General features: G+C 39.8%; 1 protein-coding gene across 1 annotated transcript in view; it reads left to right on the top strand.

The window, feature by feature from the left end:
* LOC147706375 (cadherin-like protein 26) overlaps positions 1–24,600 on the top strand; it is a 359,502-nt gene that overhangs the window by 110,235 nt on the left and 224,667 nt on the right. The window contains exon 3 of the mRNA XM_086932874.1: positions 20,792–20,902. Within this exon, the coding sequence (XP_086789000.1) occupies positions 20,792–20,902 (111 nt within the window). The remainder of the gene's footprint in view (positions 1–20,791; positions 20,903–24,600) is intronic.

Below are 24,600 nucleotides of genomic sequence, written 5' to 3'. Positions count from 1 at the left end.
CATTTAATCATAATCAGAAGTATACAAATCAGTATTAGTCTTGATGGTGTATAGAAACTTTGTCACAAGCAGATTACCTTGCAGATAATCATGTTGCAGAGCTATATCTGATTTTGTCTCTGTTTCACTAGTCTTTCTGTGTTACCAACTCTTGGTACATTATTGTCGCAATTCCATTTTAATTTCTTGAGTGAAGGAAGTCACTAAAGTTCACCATTTATTGCCTCTTCTTTTTCCACTTCCTATGTCTGTTCTCCTCCAAGCCCCGAAATCACAGAAATTCACCTGTTTTAGTTTAGTCAACTAACTATAACTTATGCCCCCATCATGCACAGCTTATGACCTCACATATTGCATCACTCAAGACATTATGTACCCAAACCTTCTGCTTCTGCTCATGCCCAACCCTAATTGCATTTTTAGCTATCAATTTTTTTTGTAGACGGATCAAGGTACTCATTGGTATTTTGAACAATGTTTTTTTTTTTTAGATCTAATGAGTAATGTCATAAAATATGTCATTTAGGGCTAGATGTAGGTGGGCTAATACCGGTCGGTAACAGCCGAAAATCGGTAAATTTGCCATTACCGACCGGTATTTAGCCCTTTGCGATGTAGGAGGCTGGATTTAAGGATTCAGTAATTTACTGATTCCTTAAATCAAGGAATCGGTAAAATACCGATTCCTTAATTTAAGGAATCGGTAAATTACCGATTCCTTAAATCCTATGTAGGGAGCAGTCAAGTGAGTGCATTTTTGGTCTAAAGATTCGTTATTTACCACCAACTACAAGTTGGTGCTAAGTACCGAATACCTTTTAAAAAGCAATTTTGTGCTTTTTTAAAAGTGCCATGTGGCAGACATACATGCCCTTAGGGCATGTATGTGTGCCACATGTGCACACATGCACCTTTCAGGGGTGCAACAAGGTGTCAATGTGACACACTGCCACCCTTGAATATGCTCCCCCTATTACCGATTCGGTATTTACCGAATCGGTAATAGTGAATAGCTTCCCATTCATTCCAATGGGCCTCCAGGCCCATAGGAACAGGCCCGGACTGGCCGTTGAGGGCACCGGGCAATTCCCCGGTGGGCCGCATGGTTGGGGGCTGGTTTTGCGCCCCTGGGGCCGTTTTTGATACAGGGCCGTTATGCTGCAAAAACGGCCCTGTAACAAAAACGGCCGAAAACCGGCCCTGTCACAGAGCGCGGTTGCACCTCTCCCCCCTCCCCTCTCCTCCCGGAGGGGGGGGAGGGGGGCCGGCCGAGCATTTTGCCAGGGCCGGTTCTGGTTCCCAGTCCGGCCCTGCATAGGAATGAATGGGACGGTGATTTCTTATTACCGAATGGAATCTTACCGAATCGGTAAAATTTACCGAATTATTTCCTACATCACAATTATCGATTCTTAAATACCGAATCGGTACAATTCGGTATTTAAGATTCGGTAATTTGTGATTACCTATATCTAGCCCTTAATATGTCACAAGTGATGTAATATGTGAGTCCATGAGCAGTGCATGATGGTGCACATGTTATAATTAGCTAATTGGTGTAGTTTAGTGATTTCTCATTATTTTTAACGTTAATTCTTGTCTTATTTCGACCATAACAATAACAATACTTTAGTCTTTGCTTCAGTGAATTTCTAGGCATTATTTTAATATTCATTAAGATCCTAGCTCCTAACTTAACTATAATGTCCCTTTAAATCTAAAGGTTGGGTGTTGGTGGTCTAAAAAGTAATGGCGCTCTGCTGCTATTGCGTGTAGTGTGCTAGATACTTGTGAGTACGGTGCCAACAGGTAAGGGAAACACCATATAACTCCTACGCGTGTGAAGGAGAAGTCCCGCACAAAGTAATGAAAAGACAAAGAACAGAGCGTTTGGAACTTTAATGACTTTGGTGTTCCCAGGAAATGATGAACTCTCATCGAGAACTAATATATGTGTGCACAGGACTTTGGTTTATAATGTCACTTTAACATTTATTTTTTTCAGTGGATTTCACTTTTGTATCATATTCTATATTGTCCAAGTGCCCAAATCTGCTTGGGTGGCCAACCCCCTCTGCACACAAAGTATGCCTACCAAAATATAACTATTTTAAAATTTGGGACCTGTTATCCAACTAAGAAGATAAGTAGAGAGAGTAAATAGATCTGGAAATGGAATGCTCTTCTAATGCAGACATCTCCCTCTTCAAATATTTTTAGCCACTATATAACTACATTATGCCTCAAATTATGAAAAACCCATCCCTCCCATAAAATTTGTAACCTCCTGGTTTCATAACTGCATTAAAATCTCAAGGGTCACTTACTTCAGCCGGGTCCTCAGGAAAGGCTTTACATTTACCAGCTCCCATTCCAAGAAAATGGCGTTCTTGAGTGCCTCACTTTTGTCTTGAATATAAAAAGTTAATGCAGGAAGAGGTGGGAGCTCACTGGTGACCTCCCAGCACAGTTTGCCCCTTAGCATTATGGTAAACGCAGTTTGCAGTGCGCGCTTACTTGGTATTTTGCTGGAGTGTTCCACCAAAGTTAGTGCAGATTAGTGCAGTCATCTCAAGACACATGTGTTTCTGGATTTTATCCTTCATCAGTAGAGATAAAACGAAATTCATCTGGGGTTTGCTGAGAAAGCTGCCACATTTCTCTCAGGTCTCTGTACCTCTCCCTGGCGCACAGGTGCATCTCCAAGAGCTCGTCAGCTCAGAGGCTCAACGGAGCCTTTTCAAACAGAAGGGGGATGGGAGCACACTGCTTCACCTCCCAGCACAGTTCGCCCCTTTGCATCCTGGTAAATGCAGTTCAATTTAAATGCTTACTTGAAGTTTTTCAGAGTGTTTCACCAAAGTTGGTGCAGGTTTCTGGATTTTATCCTTCATCAGTAGAGATCAAAAAGATTTTCTTCCCGGGTTTGCTGAGCAGGCTGCCACAATTCTTACATGTCTCAGTACCTCTCACAGGCGCACAGGTGCATCTCCACTAGCTTGTCAGCTACATGGCTCAAGGGAGCCTTTTGAAACAGGAACAGGAACTTATCAGGACTTTCATCGGTACGATGTTGCAGATGCAAATTAAGCAGGCTTTCCAGTGTGTGACTCACTCAGAGGAAATGGATGCAAATATTTCAAACACACACATGAACTTACTTAAAGGAGAATAATTACCTGCATAATGGACTCCATGCTGCATCAAACATCAGGGGACTCCATGCCCCACAATGCACCAAGGGAGAGTGTAAAATCCTAACACCCATGGTGAGTGGAAATGGTGAATAAATACCGAAAATGATATGCAGGGCTCAAGTGTGTTGTTTAGTGCCCAAGAAGAAGGGGCTTGTGGCCCTGAAACGCGCAGGCAGAAGAGAACAAGAAATGTGCACTTTAAAAGCAGGCTGCATAATTAGGCTGGAAGGCAAAACATCGTGAGTGCTCCTCCAATGCTTCAGGGCAATTTGGTGATTCATATATTTATATAGATATATATATATATATATATATATATATATATATATATATATATATATATATATATATATATATATATATATATATATATATTGAAGTATTATTTTACTCTGGGAGCAGCTCACTGCAGCAAGATTTATTGAACTACTAGCACCAGCAGGCCCCGGGGGCGCCAACGCCCACTGGAGCTGATGCAAATCATTGAAAAACTCTGAAAGCTCCAGACAGAGTTTGCTGAAGCCTCTGAAGAAATGCTCAGGGGAGTATGAAACGCATCAGGCTTGTAAATAGCATGGACTCTGTTCTCATCTTTCTACGCTGTTTTCCTGAAAATAAAAACAAAATTCCATAACCTACCTGATATATATACAGTTATAGTTAGCTGGAAATTTTACTGACATAAAACCATTCAAATTCCCACGTTATAGTTAGTTGGACTCACTATAACTTGCGCGCCTGCAATGCACTGCTGATGACGTCACATATTACATCACTCATGACATGGTCAGTGACATCACTCATGACATCACTGATGACACCATCCAGTGAATGTGTGTCTTTATGAAAAATAAATATGTTTTATATTTGTATTTGTAAAGGACGATGGAAGAATAAATGGTTAAATAAGTGTGTAAATGGATGTTTTTTTAAAAAGAATTGATTGGTTAACTGCCTTATTAAGTGTATCTTAATGAATACATATATTAACGAGTAATTTTTATATTTTTAAATATATGTATCAGTGTTTCACTTTGTGTATAAGTGGCTGCATGGGTTGGTGACTGACTCACTGTTTGTATGTTTTTTGAAGACAGCATATGCGCAGGACTGTATGGGTGGATGAGTGTGTATATGTGTGTGTTAGTGAGTGAATGCCTGTCTCACTAGTGTCTTTATGAGTAACTACATATGTTTTAATCTTGTATATATGAGCATTGATGTATATAAGTCAGTATATGTGAGAGTGAGAGATTGAAAGAGTTCCTTTTTAAATAAGTATGTGTTTCTATAAGTGATTGTTTAAGAGAGTAAGTATGTGTAAGTTTCCTTAGAAGTAATGTGCTAATGTATGTATAGCTGTATATGCAAATAAATGGATGTTCAATAGTTTATTTGCATGTGTGAGTATGTGTGTGAGTAACTTTTGTAAGACTGTCGGTGTGTAACAGGATGTATATGTGTTTCACTATATATGATGAGTGAGAATATGTATGAGTGACTATATAAAACTGTTGGTGTATGAGTGGATGTGTATATAGATGGTGGAATTACTGAATTGGTTTTTGTAACTGGTATGGGTATCTCCATTTTTTGTTAGTTTCTATTGTTTGAATATGTGTTTCAATGGTTACATTACACTGAAAGGAGGTCTATCAGTCTGCCACAAGGATGGTGTCATCAGTGATGTCATGAGTGATGTCACTGACCATGTCATGAGTGATGTAATATGTGACGTCATCAGCAGTGCATTGCAGGCGCGCAAGTTATAGTGAGTCCAACTAACTATAACGTGGGAATTTCAATGGTTTTATGTCAGTAAAATTTCCAGCTAACTATAACTGGTGTCAAACCTATGGTTTTTTTAGTGAATTTAATAGGTTTTTTAAATGCTAATTCCTAACTATAACTGGTGTGAAACCTATGGTTTTTTCAGTGAATTTCATTGGTTTTTTAAATGCTAATTACTAACTATAACTGGTGTGAAACCTATGTTTTTTTCAGTGAATTTCAAACGTTTTTTAAATTCTAATTCCTAACTATAAATCTCACTTTATACATAAGACTGTTAGCACTCTAGTTGTTCTTTAGAACACTCTGGTACATTCTGTCATTGGGCTACAGTTGGGCTACATCTAGCTGGTATTTGGGCTACATTTGGATTTTTTGGTCTCTGGTGGCCATCTTTGGGCTACATTGGGCTACATTTGGGCTACATTTTGGCATATATATAGCCCAATGTAGCACAATATATATTTTATCAAAGTTAATTTTCGTAAATTGGAGCGCTCCCGGTGCGCTTCCCGGGGAGCGCCCCGAAAAGCGTAGTTTTATAAAGCGCCCCCGGGCGCGCTCCGGGGAGCGTTCCGTAAGCGCCAATATCGCGAACGAAAACATGATCATGACGTATCGCGTAGCCGCGTCCGCGTGATACGCACGGCGTAAGCGCACCCGGAAGTACTCGAGCGAATACGATCGCGCAACGTAAACATCCGACGCGCTTACGCTACGCGACCCGGAGCGCCCCCGGGCGCGCCCGGGGGCGCGTAGCGTAAGCGCGTCGGGTCATGTGACCTGAAAATAACACTTTTCATTGGTTCATAACAGTTTTAGTTTCATAATGATGAAGCCCCTGGTCTTGTGACCTGAAAATAACACTTCTCATTGGTTCAGGACAGTTTTTTTTCAAAATGATGAAAGACCCCACCTTTTTTCCTTATTCTGACTTTGTCCTTTGACTGAGGAAGACCTGTTTGTACATCTCTGTACCTTTTTGATCTTAATAATGGCTTCAGTAGCAGCAGCAGCTGGTGCATCTGCCCCACCACCACCACCACCACCACCACCACCACCAACAGGACCAGCTCCAGATTATATTGGTGGTCAAGAAGAGGAGGAGGAGGAAGAGGAAGAGGAGGAGGGGAGGAGAAGATGGCTGCCTGAAGAAAATACCCCATACAAACCCAAGCCACACATTGTATGGGAGTTTTTTTCAATCCCAGAGGGCAAGAAAAAAGTGAATGCGGCCAAGGTAACTTGCCTAATCTGCAATGAAGAACTTTCACGGGGCAACCCAAACAAAAAATATTCATTTGGTAACTATACCATGATTCGTCATATGACCCGAAAGCACCCAAACAACTACTCTCGTGCAGAGTTCAGGGAACTGGCCAGTAACCTCCCCCAGTCGTCAAGGACCACCTCCCAAAGAAACCAACCCACTTCATCGGGACCAGAAACATCAGAGATGATGCCTTGTATTCAGCCAAGATTTGCTGATTTTAAAATCACTTGTTCTGCATGTGGCAAGCTTATCGCCTATGGTGAAAAAAGCGTAAAGCTCATCGTCCTTGCAGGTGATAATCACAAGTGCCCCAAAAAGAAGTAATTTTTTGGGTTTTTTGTTTTTTTGCTCCAGTTGAGCCAGTTTCAATTCCCTTTTTTTGTTTCTCCCCCTAAAAAAATACAAAAAAAATATAAAACCGTTTTGAAAAGCCAAAAAAAGTACAAAATGTTCAAAAAACACAAAAAAATATAAAACAACAAAAAGAAGAAAAAAAAAGTTATTTTTAGAACTACCTCCAATTTCTAAATAAAGGCTTCTTTTTTTATAAACTCTGTCATCTTTTTCCCTCATAGTACGCTCCCCGGGCCGCTCCCCGGTGCGCATACCGGGCGCTTCCCCCGCGCAAAACGAAAAAAAAAATATTTTAAATGCCCCGCGGGGCCCTTTTATTGCCCCCACATCAAACCTAGGGGTTCAAGGGGGGGTCTACCCTGCCCCCTTATGGTCATTTCCCTCTTTGTTTTGCCCACCTCTCGTGTCTCGATCCTACCGAGACACAAGATGGCGGCCGCTCCAGACTGTTTCGAATGTTTACAGACACCCGAGAGCCAATCAGCTTTCCTTGCGCACCTCGCGTGGCGTGCCCGGTGCGCGTACCGGTGCACGTACCAGTGCGCGGCTATAGATATATATATTTTTTTGAACCCTAATTACTCAAAATCCACTGGAGCACATATCTTGAGAAATAGCAAAGGCACATCGGGCTACCAGTCCCTACAATTTTGCCAAGTTTGGTGGAAATCCATTCAGCCGTTCGGGCTAAAAGTGAAATCGACCGCCCTATGGAAATTAACATGGGGAAAACGCGTTTTGGGACCCCCTTTTATCTCGGCCCCCGCTTGACGAATACCCCCCAAACTTTCAGGGAAGGACCGGAACGCTGCGAGGCCATTTTGAGGAAATTTTGAGGCAGATTCGTCAACCGGCGCCAAAGTTTTTCCAAATAGAATTTTGAGATTTAACATTGAAAAAAATCCTAACTATAACTACCTACTGGCGACCGCCAGTAGGTAATATATATATATATATATACAACACATTCCTTGCGGAAAATTGAAAAACGCACTTGCAGGCTTTCTAATTCCCAAAGCTTTTAAATTCCAAATAACATCAGGTTTGAGGAGACAACCAACGTGTTTCGCTATCCACGATGGCTTGATCACGGTTCAACATGGTTACATTCCATTCAACCAATAAAAACAAGTTTACCAAGACATGTAACTTGTGTCAGTGATCATTATATATAAGATGTATTGTGGGAGATGTAGTTTGTTTATTTTGCTTTCCCTTCATCTTTTATTAAATAGGGGGTTTCTTTTCTATTTTTTATTTTCTGACTGTGCGTTCGTGTTGTTATTATTAAAAAACATATAAAAAATATATGACCCGTATTTGTTGTGCTGCACTGTCTCTGTTTTAGTGCCACCCCCAAAGTGTATAGCTGATTTTCTTTATAATCATGTGAACAAAGCTCGGACGAGCCGAAACATTATGGCGACGTACTGAGGAATAAAAATTACTTTTTGCACCAATTATTGGTCCGTGTCCATTGTGCTGAAGGCGAAGGCGATTAACCTGCTGTCTTGACACGGAGAGAGCCCAAACCTTTGAGGCGGATAATCTCAGGAACCACAGCACCAATCACAACACCCAATACAGTGTTGGAAAGGGCAGTTGCAGCAGAAGGACATAGGCTATGCAGACGCCCACCATATACATTTAAAAGGTAAAAGAACCTTTCCAGCAAAGTAGCCCCTTGTGGGTGTGTCTGCGTTGTGCTGTGGGCGTATGCTGGGGGCGTGACAAACGCTGGGGCATGTGGTACGTTCCGCCCTTCATGCCATGTCTCATATCGTGTGCTGTGGGCGTCTCTTTATTTTATATATATATATATATATAAAGCCATCCATCACGCGGCGGGTGAAAATTAACAAACAAGTGGATTGTCAGTGCAACCATGTCAGCGGCAACAGTCAAGGATCGTGAGAACGCTGCAAAGGAGCTGTTCTCAAATGAAACGACAAGACCAAAAAGCAAGACCTCAGGCGCAGACAAAACCGTGCCTGAGGGTACAGATTTGAAAGACAAATACAAGGCACTCGAAAAGCTGATGCGCACCGAAATGGTCAAATGGTGGGAAGCGAAGTCCCTCAGTCGATACTTAGAGGTAAACAGAATCCCCAGAGGGTTAAGAATAATGATAGCACCCACTTATGACACTCCAAATCCGGTATTAATGGCGGAATGGGCGCAATGCAACCTTGACTCTTCGAGGAAACTAGTTGAGTTATTAGTGAAGCATGCAGAAATTGATAGAGGGGAAATCCTTCTGAAGATAGATGCGCTGCGCAGCGAAATTCAAACAATGAGTGACCCACAAGCCTCTAAAGTGAAATTCGAGGAGGAAATGGAACGCAAACTGAAAAAGGAAGAAGACAAAATAAAAAACCGTAAATCATACAAATTTAGAAGGGACAAAGAGGACTATGAAAATGGAAGGATTTTCACATTTTCAAGGAAATATGACTCCATGAGAAAAAATAAAACAGGAAAACCAAACACTGAGAAAACGTGCCAAAATCCGCAGCCCTCCAGCTCTGCACAACCGGAGAGAGAATCTCAAACAGAAATGTCTTCGGCATCAGGCTCCAGTGTATACACTGAAAGTGGATCTGAATATGAAGATGAAGATGCCACAACATTAACAATGGGTGAGGAGCTAGAGTACATCAGCAAGACAAGGCGGGACACTTTACGCTCAGCAGGCAAACAACAGCCGGCAAAAAACGGACAAGGAGCAGGCGGGAGCGGAGGGCCGCCCAGAGGAAACGCAACAAAGCGAGGGGGGCGGGGCAGGGGTGCTTGGAACAACAAACGGGGGACAAAAACATAGAAACACAAGAAATGAACACTGATTCGAATACGATAATAAACCTAGCGAACATTGATTTGACTGCGGCGGAGAAACAGCTGCTGTCATTGGGTTTATCGTATTGCCCTGAAAGCAATTTTCATTATACAAAAACTAGGGCCGATGTGTTCAAATTCATACGTAAACTAAAACTTCGAAAATTTCATAAGACACAACCTACTAATAAATCAAAAAGCAAGGGTATACAAGAAGATCCAGCGGCAGACAACATAAATTTGGCAGCGGAAGATTATGAGCTGCTAACATCTGTCCAAGGAATAATAAACACCCGAAATGTTCCCCAAAATAACATGGAGTCACAAAATGGGGTAAGCTCCCAGGATTTTCCAGTTCTCAGTTCACAACAAACAAGGAGTCTGGCAAATAAGAAACCGGATACACCTTTCAAAAGAAAATCCAAGTTTGTACCGATCACAACTAAAGACTCAATTGATGTTTTCAATGATACAGTGGTTGCGCAAGTTAAGAAACTACACACTAAGATCCAAATGACCAAGAAAAGAAGGACAAAGGAACAAATTCAATATGATAATCTAATGGAAAAACTAAAGAATGAAAATCAAGTGGTAATAAGAAACTCGGATAAGGGAGGAAACATTGTGCTGTGGCCTCTTTCACAATACCTCGCTGAAGCAAACAAACAGCTCAGCGACGTCCAATGTTACCACCACAGCTCACCCATCAAATATAAACAGATGCAAGATGAATTGGCCAGTAAACTACTGGCATGGAAAAGTTTGGGACTTTTGAACATGGAGGAGTTCAAATTCCTAAAGAAAGAATATCCACGTACGCCAGTAATTTATTTCATAGCCAAAATACATAAGAATAAGGAAACACCCCCAGGAAGACCAATTATCGCGGCATGTGACGGACCCCTTGAAAATCTCTCACAGTATATAGACTTCTTTTTACAAGAACACGTGCATAAACTAAAGTCATATGTGAAAGACACGGGGGACTTCCTATCAAAAATAGCCAAGGTTAAATGGGAAACAGGATATCATTTAATAACCCTGGATGTTTCCTCACTATACACTTGTATCCGTAACAGGGATGGGGTGAAGGCTGTACAATACTTTTTATCCAAAAGATCTATTGAATTTACAATGCACAACAAAATGTTAATTGATATGCTTTTGTTTTGTTTGGAACATAACTTTTTCCTCTTCAATAAGCAAATGTACCGTCAGGTTCAGGGTGTCGCCATGGGGGCCAGCTTCTCCCCCAGTTATGCCTGTCTGTTCATGGGCTGGTGGGAGGAGTTGGTCCTCAGGGAGAAATATCATGACATCTGCACTAATAATATAATATCTTACCTACGGTACATTGATGACTTGATCATTGTGTGGAAGGGCAGCAAACAGGAGGCGCAGACTTTCATAGATAACATCAATGTTAATGACATCAACTTATGCTTTACATCTGACATAAGTGATAGGCAAGTTTCCTTCCTGGATGTTCTAGTTAAAACTGATGAAGGCAAGATAAAGACCACCCTGTACAGAAAGCAGACTGCAGGGAACACCCTGTTACATGCTAGTAGCGCACATCCCAGCAATCTAATCCACAGCATTCCCTACGGGGAAATGCTGCGGTTACGTAGAATATGCAGCGAGGAAGGGGAACTCAGGAGGCATCAACAGAAGAGTAAGTGTAGGTTCCTGGAAAGAGGCTATAGTGCCAAAGTAATTGATGCGGCAATGGCCAAATCTAGATTAAAATCCAGAGAGGAACTCCTACAAAACGCAGAAATTCTGACGGTAGAAAACACCAGTAGCACAACTATGTCTGATGAGGCACCCAGATTAATTATGAGCTACAACCGCCAGCATAGGGAACTGCGAAAAATCATCCAACGCAACTGGCATCTTGTAAAAGAGGATCCAGTCATAGGAGACTCTCTTCCTGAATACCCCTCTATCACATACAGAAAAGCAACATCGATGGGGGATGTGCTAGTAAGAAGCAGTCCAGAATACAAAGATAGCACAGGCCTGTCCCTAGCACGTAAAGGGTTTTACAAGTGCTCCAGCTGTAAAGCATGTTCTTTTGGGGTGAACAAAACTTCCTACTTAACAGCTTTCAGCTCTAAACCACAAAACATCAAGTTTCACTTGACATGTAAAAGTGAATTTGTGGTATACGTACTAGAGTGCACCTGCAATTTAAAATATGTAGGCAGTACCAAGCTTCCAAGCCACAAGAGGATTTTACAACACATTAGGGCGATCACCAACAACGACCCTAATTATCCCGTGGCAAGACACTTCCATGAAGTCCATGGTGGAAATCTGAAAGACCTAAGATATTACATCATAGACACAGTCCCCGCGCAGAGAAGAGGAGGGGATAGGGAAGGCATGCTTCGTAGGCTTGAGACACATTATATCTTGACTTTAGATACTAAGCAGCCAAAAGGTCTTAACATGACGGAAGATCTGTACACATTTTTAGAATGAGTATTGGACAGTATTTGCTTACAAGAAATAGCGCTCAATTTGCACAGTCTTCATCAGTTTAACATATTAGGACGTAATAGTTTGAATTCTCATTTGTTCCTGGTTGTAAATAACTAATGAATTGATTTTGTATTGTAAATAATGGATTTTACATGGCGATAAAGTTAAATATTTATGTATATATTTTTGATACTCCAGAAGGGATTTTAACTATTTATGCAATTTTAGTGAAATCATGAGTGGATTGATCAACCATTAATGTCTATGAAATTTGGTGAAGGTTGATCAATTGTGGGAAACACTCAGTTGGATAGCCATATTGAGTTGCATTCATTTAGTTGGAACCCTTTGAGAGTGAGAGATGTGTACATGATATTGCCCTTGTAATTGTCTTGAAATAAGATTAGAAATAACATTTTTCTAACTGCTTTTTGGAAAGGTAACTGTATGTATATATAAAATCTTTAAAAAAAACATTTTTTTCATTATGCACATAGGTTATCAATTTTGTTTATCGAAAAAAGAGTTTTTCTTTCTATCACGTTTTTGAAAAATGTTTTAGTTTTAATTTCTCTAGATTCACGGTGATGCACTATAGTATTTAGTAAATGGACATCTGAAATACAGCAAACATTACCCTATTGTATTATACTATAAACATTTTTTAAGGCTGTATCCATATTCTGGAAATTTCAGCAAATGTATTTTACAAATATTTTCTGTATTTTACGTACCACACTATGAAAATGATGAAAAAAAGCTGTAAATTAGTATTTTTTCTATGTCCATTTTTATGCACTTGCACTTTAAAAGGAGGTGTATCCCACGACACTGTTGTCATGTGATCAAGGCAGGGATCTGCCGAAACGCGTCGTGGCTGACATGGTTGCACTTTTAAGCTAAAATAAAAGAAGAAGCACGAAAATCTGGGTCTACCTCGTCTTTGCTAGTGTGTGGCTGTTGGTCTCGTGTAGAGACGGAGGCGAGCTCTTGCAGCATATATATATATATATATATATATATATATATATATATATATTTGCACAGAAAATGGGTTCAACTCTTCGTTCTTCTTTGGCTGATTGTCGAATATAATTGGCGGCGCAGGCTTGTGCCGGAACGAGTTTTGTCTCATATATATATATATATATATATATATATATATATATATATATATATATATATATATATATATATATATATATATATATATATATATTACCTACTGGCAGTCACCAGTAGGTAGTTATAGTTAGGATCTACTTTCCATAGGAAGTCCGCAACATTCTATTGGGAATAACTTTGGCGCCGGTGGACGAATCTTTGCGAATTTCTCAAAGTTCGTGGCCCACCCGGCTCCGCTCCTTCCCTGAAAATGTGGGGGGGATTCGTCAAGCGGGGGCCAAGATAAAAGGGGGGTCCCAAAACGTGTTTTCCCCATGTTAATTTCCTTAGGGCGGTTGGCCTCACTTTTAGCCCGAACGGCTGAATGGATTTTCACCAAACTTGGCAAAATTGTAGGGACTGGTAGCCCGATGTGCCTTTGCTATGTCTCAAGAGATGTGCTACAGTGGATTTTGAGTAATTTAGGATCAAAAATATATATATATCTATAAGCGCGCCCCGGTACGTGCACCGGGGAGCGCACCGGTCGCCATCTTGTGTCTCGGTAAAATCGAGACACAAGATGTGGCAAAAACAAAGGGGGAAATGACCATAAGGGGGCAGAGTAGACCCCCCCTGATCCCCTAGGTTTGATGAGGGGGTCATAAAAGTGCCCCGCGGGGCAAAAAAACATTTTTTTTTCGATTTGCGCGGGGGGAGCGCCCGGTACGCGCACCGGGGAGCGTACCATAGGGAAAAAAGAATGACAGAGTTTTCAAAAAATTTTGCATTTTTTTATAAATTGGAGGTAGTTCTAAAAAGAACTGTTTTTTTATTCTTTTTGTTGTTTTATATTTTTTTATTGTTTTTTTGGAACATTTTAATTTTTTTGGCTTTTCTGAACAGTTTTATATTTTTTTTGTTTTTTTTATGGGGAGAAACAAAAAACAGGGAATTGTAAATGGCTCAACTGGAGCAAAAAAAAATCAGGAACATTTAGGGTTTTCTTGGACACTTATGGTTATCACCAGCAACCATGATAAGTTCGATACTTTGCTCACCATAGCAAAGTGTCTTGTTACAATATTTGCACACGATTTTGTAATCTGCAAACTTCGGTTGAATAGTAGCCAATGTGTCTCTTGCCCCCGGACCAGATGGAGTGGGTTGTTTTGATGTTGAGGGTCTTGACGTTGATGGGGGTAGCTTACTGCAGAGGTCCCTTAACTCTGCATTAGAATAATTGTTTGGATGCAAACACATCATGTGGCGAATTTGAAGAACTTCCAAATAAAGTGCTCTTTTGGTTGGTAGGGCTGTTTATTTTCAGGCAGGAATTCCCTTCTCTGTTCCTCCTCTTCATCATTCTCCTCCTCATCCTCTTGACCACCAATGTAATCTTCTGGTGGTCTTTTAGATGGTGGTGGTGGGGCAGATCCTCCAGCTGCTGCTGCTAATGTAGCCATTTCAAACTAGTAAAGAGTAGAGATAGAACTCCAAAAAGGTCTTTCTCAGTCAAAGGACAAAGTCAGAATAAGGAAAAAAGGTGGGGGCTTTCATCATTTGGAAAACAAAACTGTTCTGGACCAATGAAAAGTGTTATTTTCAAGTCACATGACCCAGGCTTTCATCATTTGGAAACCAAAACTGATCTGCACCAATGAAAAGTGTTATTTTCAGATCACATGACCTGACGCGATTACGCTACGCGCCCCAGGGCGCGCGGCGTAAGCGCGTCGAGACGCTGCGCGATCGTATGCGATCGCGTGAATCCGGGTGCGCTTACGCAGTTCGTCATATGACGCGTCACGCGACTGCGCAAAACATCACGATGTTGTTTTCGTTCGCGGCAATAGCGCTAACGGGACGCTCCCCGGTACGCGCCCTGGGGAGCGCGGCAAAATTGCGCTGACCGGGGTGCTCCCCGGTACGCACCCCGGGAGCGCTCCGGGGCAAAAGTAAAAATATAAAAAATATTATTACATAATTATACAATATAAAATTCGTTATAAAAAATATTACTTTTCATACCTATAGAGATTTGCTATTAAAAAACCATTGAAATTCACTGAAAAAACCATAGGTTTCACACCAGTTATAGTTAGGAATTAGCATTTAAAAAACCTATTAACTTCACTGAAAAAACCATAGGTTTCACACTAGTTATAGTTATCTGGATATTTTACTCGCATAAAACCATTGAAATTCCCACGTTATAGTTAGTTGGACTCACTATAACTTGCGCGTGCAATGCACTGCTGATGACGTCACATAGTACATCATTCATGACATGGTCAGTGACATCACTCATGACATCACTGATGACACCATCCTTGTGACAGAGTGACAGACCTCCTTTCACTGTAATGTAACTCTTGAAACACATATTAAAAAATAGAAACTTAAATTTTCAAAAAAATGGACATACCCATATCAGTTACAGCAACCAATTCAGTAATTCCACCATCTATATACACATCCACTCATTCACCAACAGTTCCATATAATCACTCATACATATACTCACTCATCATATGTAGTGATACACCTATACATCCTGTTACACACCGACAGTCATCCATAAGTTACTCACACACATACTCACCCATGCAACTAAACTATTGAACATCCATTTATTTGCATATAGAGCTGTACACACACTACCACCTTACTTCTATGGAAATTTACACATATTTATTCTCTTAAACAATCACTTATAGAAACATATACTTATTTAAACAGGAACGCTTACAATCTCTTACTCTCACATATACTCACTTATATGCATCAATATTCACATATTCTAGATTAAAACATATGTAGTTACTGATAAAGACACTAGTGAGACAGTCATTCACTCACTAACATAGACATATACACACTATTCCACCATACAGTCCTGCACATAAGCAGTCTTCAAAATACATACAAACAGAGAGTCAGTCACTCATGCATCAATGTTGTAAGTAATACCCACACTAAGCAATACAGACACTCATACTGATACTAAAAAAACATCTAATAACTCATATACATACACATGTAGTTACTCACCAACCCATGCAGCCACTTATATACAAGTGAAACACTAATACATATATTTAAATATTTAAACATTACTCACTAATATTTATTTTTCAGAAAGACACACATTCACTGGATGGTGTCATCAGTGATGTCATGAGTGATGTCACTGACCATGTCATGAGTGATGTAATATGTGACGTCATCAGCAGTGCATTGCACGCGCAAGTTATATTGAGTCCAACTAACTATAACGTGGGAATTTCAATGGTTTTATGCGAGTAAAATTTCCAGATAACTATAACTGGTGTGAAACCTATGGTTTTTTCAGTGAATATATATATATATATATATACACTTTTTTTACATTTAATTAAAACATTTATTCTTTTAAATTGCATCATTTATATTATTTTTATTATGTTATTTTATTACCCTTTACACCCTAAAAACTAATTCCACCCTGCTCCCTTTAAATACCCCTGCACCCCATAATCATAACCCACCCTTACTCCTTAAAATACCCCAACACCCTTAAACACTAACCCATCTTAACCCTATAAATATACCCTGTACCCCAAAACCCAAACCTATCCTTAAACCCTAAAAATACCCCTGTACCCCAAAACCCAAACCTAGCCCTGAACCCTAAAAATACCCCTATACCCCAAACCCAAACCTAGCCCTGAACCCTAAAAATACCCCTGTACCCCAAAACCCACACCTATCCCTAAACATCTCCAGCAACATACTCATATTTTTTCACCACCAATTAGAAAAATGCACAGGTCTCTCATTAATGGCCAGCACCGACATACACTTTTAGACACACCTCCCACCACAAGTTCTAGAATTGCGAACTTTAGAGCTGGGGAGCTACGTTCGAATCTCAGCATCAGCTCAACTTCCTGTGATTCCAGGCAAATCGCTTTGTCTCCCCGTGCCTACCACAAATTAATGTGTTCTTCTGTAATGTAAATTGTGCTCATGCCATGTTGTCGAGTTCGCGCTATATAATATTGCAAGGAAAAATAAAGTAGGGAAACTCGAGTTCACACACTACTGAACGCGCACTCTTGAGTGCATCAGCAGTGCACTGTGAATCAGAGCGTTTCACAGGCCTGTCACAGATAAGAAATGCTATCAAAACGAAATCCTACAAAACAATATACTACTGGCCGGCAGCAATTCATACCCGGACAATGTCGGGACGGGTTGCTAGTATATATATATATATATATATATATATATATATATATATATATATATATATATATATATATATATATATATATATATCTATATATATATATATAGATATATATATATATATATATATATATATGCACAAAACTCCACACACCACTTCCGAGTCAGACCGGAGGTCAGGTCGGCGCAGGAACAGAGGAGACGGACCAGCTGATGCGCTACACAGGTTCTTTATTTGCATTATAGTCGGTAGCAAGAGGGCACTACGCGTTTCGGGCTTCAAGAGCCCTTGTTCACATGCAAGTGAACCAGTTAGATTTTTTTAATTTTATAATGCAGTGAGACACACAATTAGCCCGCCCAGACACGTGATGTTGCAATCTGATAGACATAAAAGACATACTTTTATATATATCTAATCAGATGTTACATATGGCCTTTGTACATTATTGCAAAAAGAGTATGTGTAAAAATACATTTTTTTAAAGTAACATACCACAAAATATAAATAAATGCAATGATAATGTCATATGATCCCACACATATAGTTGATAGGAATTTCATATTTTCAGGATAAATCCCTTAAAAAAGACCAAATATTTCATATGTATAAAATCTTTAAAGTGACTAGCGGACTAATGTATAAGTGTGAATATATTTGAATTAGACCGGTTCTGAGCCTGCGTCAAGTGGAGTATATTAAAGTGCAAGAGGGAATAAGGAGGATGGGAATAAAGTGCTGAGCCAACATATTGCACAAAAGTACCATGTGTATTCAATGCATAAATGCAGTTTAACAGTTAGAGATAGGACATTGTCCTTTACTATATCTCATATTAAAAACTGTAAAAACATTTGATACTGGTATTAAAACTACAATATGTAAAATTCATTATGACTAAAAACACCCAGTGTAAAATACGTGCTGATTAAATAACATTAGGTAGTAAAAAGTGTATACAACATTTTTAAATAGTAATTAGTGTATATTTACAAAATAGGAGGAGGTAAGGAGCTATCTGTTTTTATGTAAAGGAGGCCAACAAGGAACTTGACTGGCCACCTCTCTTACCTATCAGATAAGTCATATCCTAGTTCATGTTATATATTCTTACATATACACACATATACAGACTCCTATATATTTGTATGGTCCACTAGGTAACAGGGAACCTGACTACCTAGGGGAAGTTACATCCAGAGCTGATACTTTGTTTACAAGGACTCCATGTTTACATCATAAACCTTATTATATAAAGTGACGAAGATCCTCTGTGATGTTGAGCCCATTTGGCCACTTGCTATCATATTCGAGAATCATACGTGACTCCAATTGTCGGAGTTTTAGTTCTCGATTACCCCCTCTTCTTGATTTGGGAACTGAAGCCACAACATAATATGATAGACAGTTGATGTCTTTGTTGTGTGAGCTCAAGAAATGGCGGGCGACAGGATAAGCAGGATCTGAGTGTAGAATGGCCCGAATATGCTGCAAGATTCTGACATGCACCGGTTGTATAGTACTGCCTACATAATTGAGGCCACAGGTGCATGTCAGTACAATTACAGCATATTCTGTTTTACACGTAAATTGGCCCTTGATGGGAAACTCTGTGTCGCTGAAGGGAGTTTTGTAGTGTGTTTTGTTTATTCCAAAATTACAAGCTCTACACGTAGAGCATTTTCGGAATCCCTCCTTGATTAGCCAATTGGGTTTCAGTTTAAGCTCTGTGCTGTTTTGATCTAGTATAGCTCCCATATTTAGTGCCCGACGAAAGGTAACCAAAGGTTTGTCAGGAAGCATGTTGCCCAAAACATTGTCAGTTAATACCGTGGGCCAGTGATGGTTGAACATTTGTCTTATTTTGTTGTGTTGGCTGCTATAGTTCGTGATAAACCTGGGACATTCTTGTTTGGCAATATCTAATGTTTCGTCAGGTAATTCTGTATTGTCAGAGGCTTGCATTAACAAACTCGCCCGGGTTCTACTTTGAGATTTAACTAGAGCTAGATTAAACATGTTTTCAGTGTAACCACGGGCTTTCATGCGGATACGCAAGTCATCAACACAGGAATCGAAATCAGAGGCAACACTACAAATTCTTTTTAACCTCAAAATTTCTCCATATGGAATACTCTGAATTGTGTGCCTGGGATGTAGACTGGAGGCATGGAGGGTAGTGTTGCCTGCCGTGCTCTTACGGTGAAGGGTAGTCTGCACTCTACTGTGATTATCAATATAGACCATGACATCCAAAAATTCTGCTTTTTTAGTGCTGATCTTTGAAGTAAATCTGAGGTTATAAGGATTGTCATTAATAGCCTCAACAAAAGCAGTAGCCTCTGTTTCACTACCTTGCCAGACTATAAAAATATCGTCAATATAGCGGAGGTACCGGATGACTTTCTCTCGTACCCACACTTGATGCGTAACATTGAGGACCCGCTCCTCCCACCAGCCTACGTGTAAACACGCATAGCTGGGGGAGAAGCAGGCCCCCATTGCCACGCCCCTCAATTGCCTCCAAATTTCCTTGCCAAACAAAAAATAGTTATTATTCAAGCACCATTCAATTAACCCCAGAATCATTTTGTTATGCTCGTAAAAGTCAATTGGCCTATGACCTAGGAAATAGGAGACTGCATTCATTCCATCGATATGTGAAATGCTTTTGTATAATTGTTCTACATCCAAGGTCAAAAGCAGCATATCATCTTGCCATTCTAGGTCCTCTATTTTGGCCAAAAAATCACCAGTATCGCGTACAAAGCTGGGCAGGTTGCTTATATATATATATACACACACAAACACACAATAAAGGCACTTGCCATATATGTAGTGCACCATATCTCATTAATATTATTGAATCACTGGAGTACATAAGGCCAAATGTATATATATATATATGTAAATATTTATATGGGCTAGCCAAACGCAGAAGGATGGAGCTATAGATATGGTACTCCAGAACTCTGTAGTGGGGTTGCTATTGGCCTAGGGAGTTAGCATCCAGACTGCTACTGGTGTTGTAAGGACATATTTCTCTCTGGATACCAGACTTTTGGTCTGACAATGATGAGGAAAGTAATTCAGAATTTATATAAAACGTGTCCTCAGTTTAGCTTTTTGGAGCACTAACCATAATTTATATGACAAAATGAACCCCCTCATTTATTTAATTTCTGAAGGAAATGCTTTCAGCTTTAAGGCTTTGATTCCTCCAAGATGGCATTCAGGTGTATCACACTTCTGTCATGAATACAGATAGGTAGTGAGTGGTCTAGTTGTTGATTAGGTGTAGAAAATACATTTTTGACTTAGCATGCCAGACTGTTTCCCCCTGACATTGATGTGGAAGATATTTGAGAATTTATATAAAATGTGTCCTTATTATTGATTTCTAGAGCACAAACTACTAACTAGAATGAAAATTATTGTTCTTGTGTTTGAAGTATAAAGTTTGCAAGAGTGCACTTAAAACTCCAATGGATTGACAGATTGATTTTTCTTCTCCAGAATTTTTTTATGAATAGGAAGGCACTTCACCGTCAAAAAAGAGCCTGGATTATTGACACCTTTGAACTTCAAGAAGAGCATCCGGGTCCCTACCCTCTTTTTATAGGAGAGGTAATATATATATGAATTTATTTTTCACTTATCTTGCCTGTGAATAGTTTCTTTAGGTGTGTAATTTCACTTTGAGCCTTGTAAATGAACAGAAAAAAACAAGCATTTCAGCTGCATGTTGTTTCCTATAACATAGTCTAAAATTTGTAACTTACTCACAAAATTGTGAATTTTCCTATAATTTTGACACAGAAAACACATATTTTGTGTGATGTATCTATTGGCAGCATAAGGACATTCATACCTCTGAACTAAAATGTGTCCACTGCCTAATGGGCCCCCAACAGAGTTGAAAGGGACGTACCTATGATTAGAGATAAGCAGATGCCCAGGACATTAGTTATGGCTCCTGCTAGCAGTTCAATATGACCTGTGAAAGGGAGGGTGCAGAGCAAAATAGTTACCACATTAAAGTTGACCCCCAATCAGAGAACTCCAAGATTAACCCCCAGTGCCTCATAGATGCAGAACGTGCCACATTGGATTGAATTTATGGGGTGTGGTGGTGATTGTACCTTAAATGTATTCCTTTCAGAGAAACAGTCCTACCCATGCTTAGATGCTGATAGGGAAACCGCCAAGTACTGTGTTATGCCTGTGATGTGCTATCCTGCTGTATCTGTATTTCTGAAGCGCTGTTCTGCTGCTCATTGTGAGGTATTTCTTAAATGTTCTCAGATGCCCTCTTCTGCTCTACAAGGTGATGCTCTGTCATTGTTGGTCTTTCAATCACTGTCAGATAGAAATTAACTATGGGAAGTATTTTTCTTTTATAATGGCACTCTGTCTCGAGCTCCTCTTTGATTGCAATGTGGTTTCTTGTTGATTGTTCACAACTTCTAGTGAGGTCACTATACCTGCACATGAGACTGCTACATGTAGCTCAAAGGTTATGCACTTTTGAAGTCCTAATTTGGGGTATACTTAGAGCAACCCTTTGAAAGGAGAAACATATTTTATAATATTATTTTCAGGATATTAGGAGCTCAGCGTTTTATTGAAGACAGATTTATCTGTCCAGCACAGGAACACTCAGCAGGTTTGTCAAAGGTAGTGCTGTGTCATTATCTGGAATGCCACAAAGTCATCTAGAATTCAGACTTAGTCTGATGGGTATAATGCCTACCAGGCGATTGAGGGTGTACTGCCATTTAGTTTGATCTCTTTGGTGTTGCTGTCTGCGTCTTGAATAATGAAGTGGTAATCATTACCATGCTATCTCTTGCTCTGACTCCGAAAGGGTCACCATAACAGATGACCGAATGACTTGCATTTGGGGCCAGCTCAAACAGCCCCACCAACTCCCTGGATATTTAGACTGGGTGAGTCTCATCAGTGGGCTGGCCACAGATTTCGATTAAGGGACTACTATCAATCTTCAGGAATAATTTTTTTATGTCAAATATTTTCGATTTGACCATAGCAACCAACTTATAGGCATCGCAGTTTAGACAGTGCATGCTTTGAATGTTTACTGGTGCCCAAGGCATTTAGTAACTTCAACATTCTAAATACCATTCCCTTCCATGGCTGTGTCATGTGATGCAACTCACCTAATGGGCAAAATCATGTTTTGCCATGACAAAGTCATGCTGCGTGATGACTGTTGGTACACGACAAGTGGAACCTAGCATGCAACACAACGTGTACGTAAGGTTACATTGTGCCTTGTCAAGGTCTCACTGCATGGTAGCCTTGTTTTGAAGGGTGTCCTCTGTGAAGCGACAGACTAGATTTAGACTAGACAGGGCAGTAAATCAGATAGGTAACCAAATGGAGTTTATTGTTTCATTGCTATTAACCCTGTCTAGAAGGCTAACATTTAGAACTGGAGAAAGAGGAGTAACTATCCTTGGGCTAAGGCTATTAGACATATGCATACTGTGACAGTCGAAGATTGTTATGCGCATGGAAGATAGCGATCTTAACTTATGATATAAAGTTGGTCATTTAATTGATTTGTTCACCTTTTTTATTCATTGCTTATTTTTGCTTGTGGTTTTTCTGGGACTCGTGTACAGCTACCTGCAGCTAGCACTTCTCAGCCCCAATTATTGCTATTAGAGGTAAAAGAACCATTGCTCTTATGTAGAAGATGGAAGAAATTATTTGATTCATATTTGCTAGCTATTAGGGAGAAAAAAATCTCACCAACATGGAAACGGGGTATGTTGCTTCACAATTTAGTCATTGAAAACATAATATCGATGAAGCATCAGAAGAAATCCCTATAGGAAATGCAGAAGTAGAACCACGAGCCATAAATCAAATATCCTTGAACATGTTGGAGGAGCATTTAGGCACATATATCAATATAGTATTGGAAAGAGACAAGCTGTAGCATCCTTAAGAAGCATTTGAGTTTGGTGAATTACCTGAATCATTAGTTTGTGGTGAGTTGTTACACTGGACTAATAACCATAGTGAATAAAAGCTTTTACCAAAGAACCCTGACCTAAAAAAGAGCTGTAACAATTGTAGAAGGAATTGAGCGCACTTTGAGATAGTTAAAGGAAATGAGGAATGAAAACATGAAGCGGTAGTAAGAGTAAAGGAGAAGGTAGACAAAGGATTTCATTGACAAAAAACAAAATGGAGATGAGTGATAAAGATCATAAAGGATGCCAAGTTCAAGAGTTATAGGTGTGGCAATCAGACTCATTCTTTTAACGCTGGGGGATGATTTGCAAGAAACTGTATGTGCCACAAGTGTATGAGGTAGGAAGTGTAGTCACTATATGAGAGTATGTAAGTCATCTAAAGATAAGAGTGTAGTTCGTCATTTGGAGGAAGCTCAAGGAGAATTCAAGAAGGTGGTCTTGCAAATCATTCATGTAAATAATTAGAATCACAAATGCAACCAGTTGATAATGCCAGAATGATAGATTAAAGAGATAAGTTAAAACAGTTGTGGTTTTGGTGGACTCTGGCTCTCACTTTTATAGAAGACAAGAATTTGAAAGAATTTTTGTAAGTCGTATCATAATTTTGCAGAAACCTGATCCCAATTAATCCCTTTTGCGTAGGACCTAACAAGGATAGATCTGTTCAGATTATTCCCATGAAAGTTGTTTTCAAGGGGAGACTAACTATTGGGAAAATGTATGTGGCCAAGATGGGAGACAATTTAGTAGGCTCGGGGGATCCGAGGGAATATGGAATCACCCAAAATGCCCCCAAATAAGTTATAATGATAGCAAGATTAGGTGGCAATGATAACACTTTAAAGAGGTATTCCCAGAATCTTTGAGGAATGTTTTGGATTGTTGAAGAATTTCGATCATACAATCATATTGAAGAAGGGGGACCGAGACTGTGATGCATGAAGTCAGGAAAGTTTCAAATTGATGCTAGAGCCTTTCAGGATAGAGTTGGAGAAGCTAGTGAACTTGTTAATAATGGAAGATATAGAAGTGTCTGAGAGGCTGGTTGCAGTTGTTATGTCACCAAAAGGATAAAGAACAGTAGAAATATCTGCATGTGAGTGGATTTGAAGGACTTAAAAAATATTGTATATGTGGACCAGCTACCATTGCCCTATATTGCTGAGGATCTAAGCCACCAGGGTGAAGCGTTATTGATCTATCATCGGCATGCCAACAGGTGTTGCTTGAGGAATCAAGACATTTACTTTCTGCATGGGTGTTTCAAGAGGGCCATGAAGCAGCTACTAGAATATGATATTTTGGATTGGGGTA

The sequence above is a fragment of the Lissotriton vulgaris genome, chromosome 7 (assembly GCF_964263255.1).
Source record: "Lissotriton vulgaris chromosome 7, aLisVul1.2, whole genome shotgun sequence".
NCBI classification, from domain to species: domain Eukaryota; kingdom Metazoa; phylum Chordata; class Amphibia; order Caudata; family Salamandridae; genus Lissotriton; species Lissotriton vulgaris.
The sequence above is the reverse complement of the archived record's forward strand: the minus strand, read 5'-3'. Positions and strand labels throughout refer to the sequence as shown.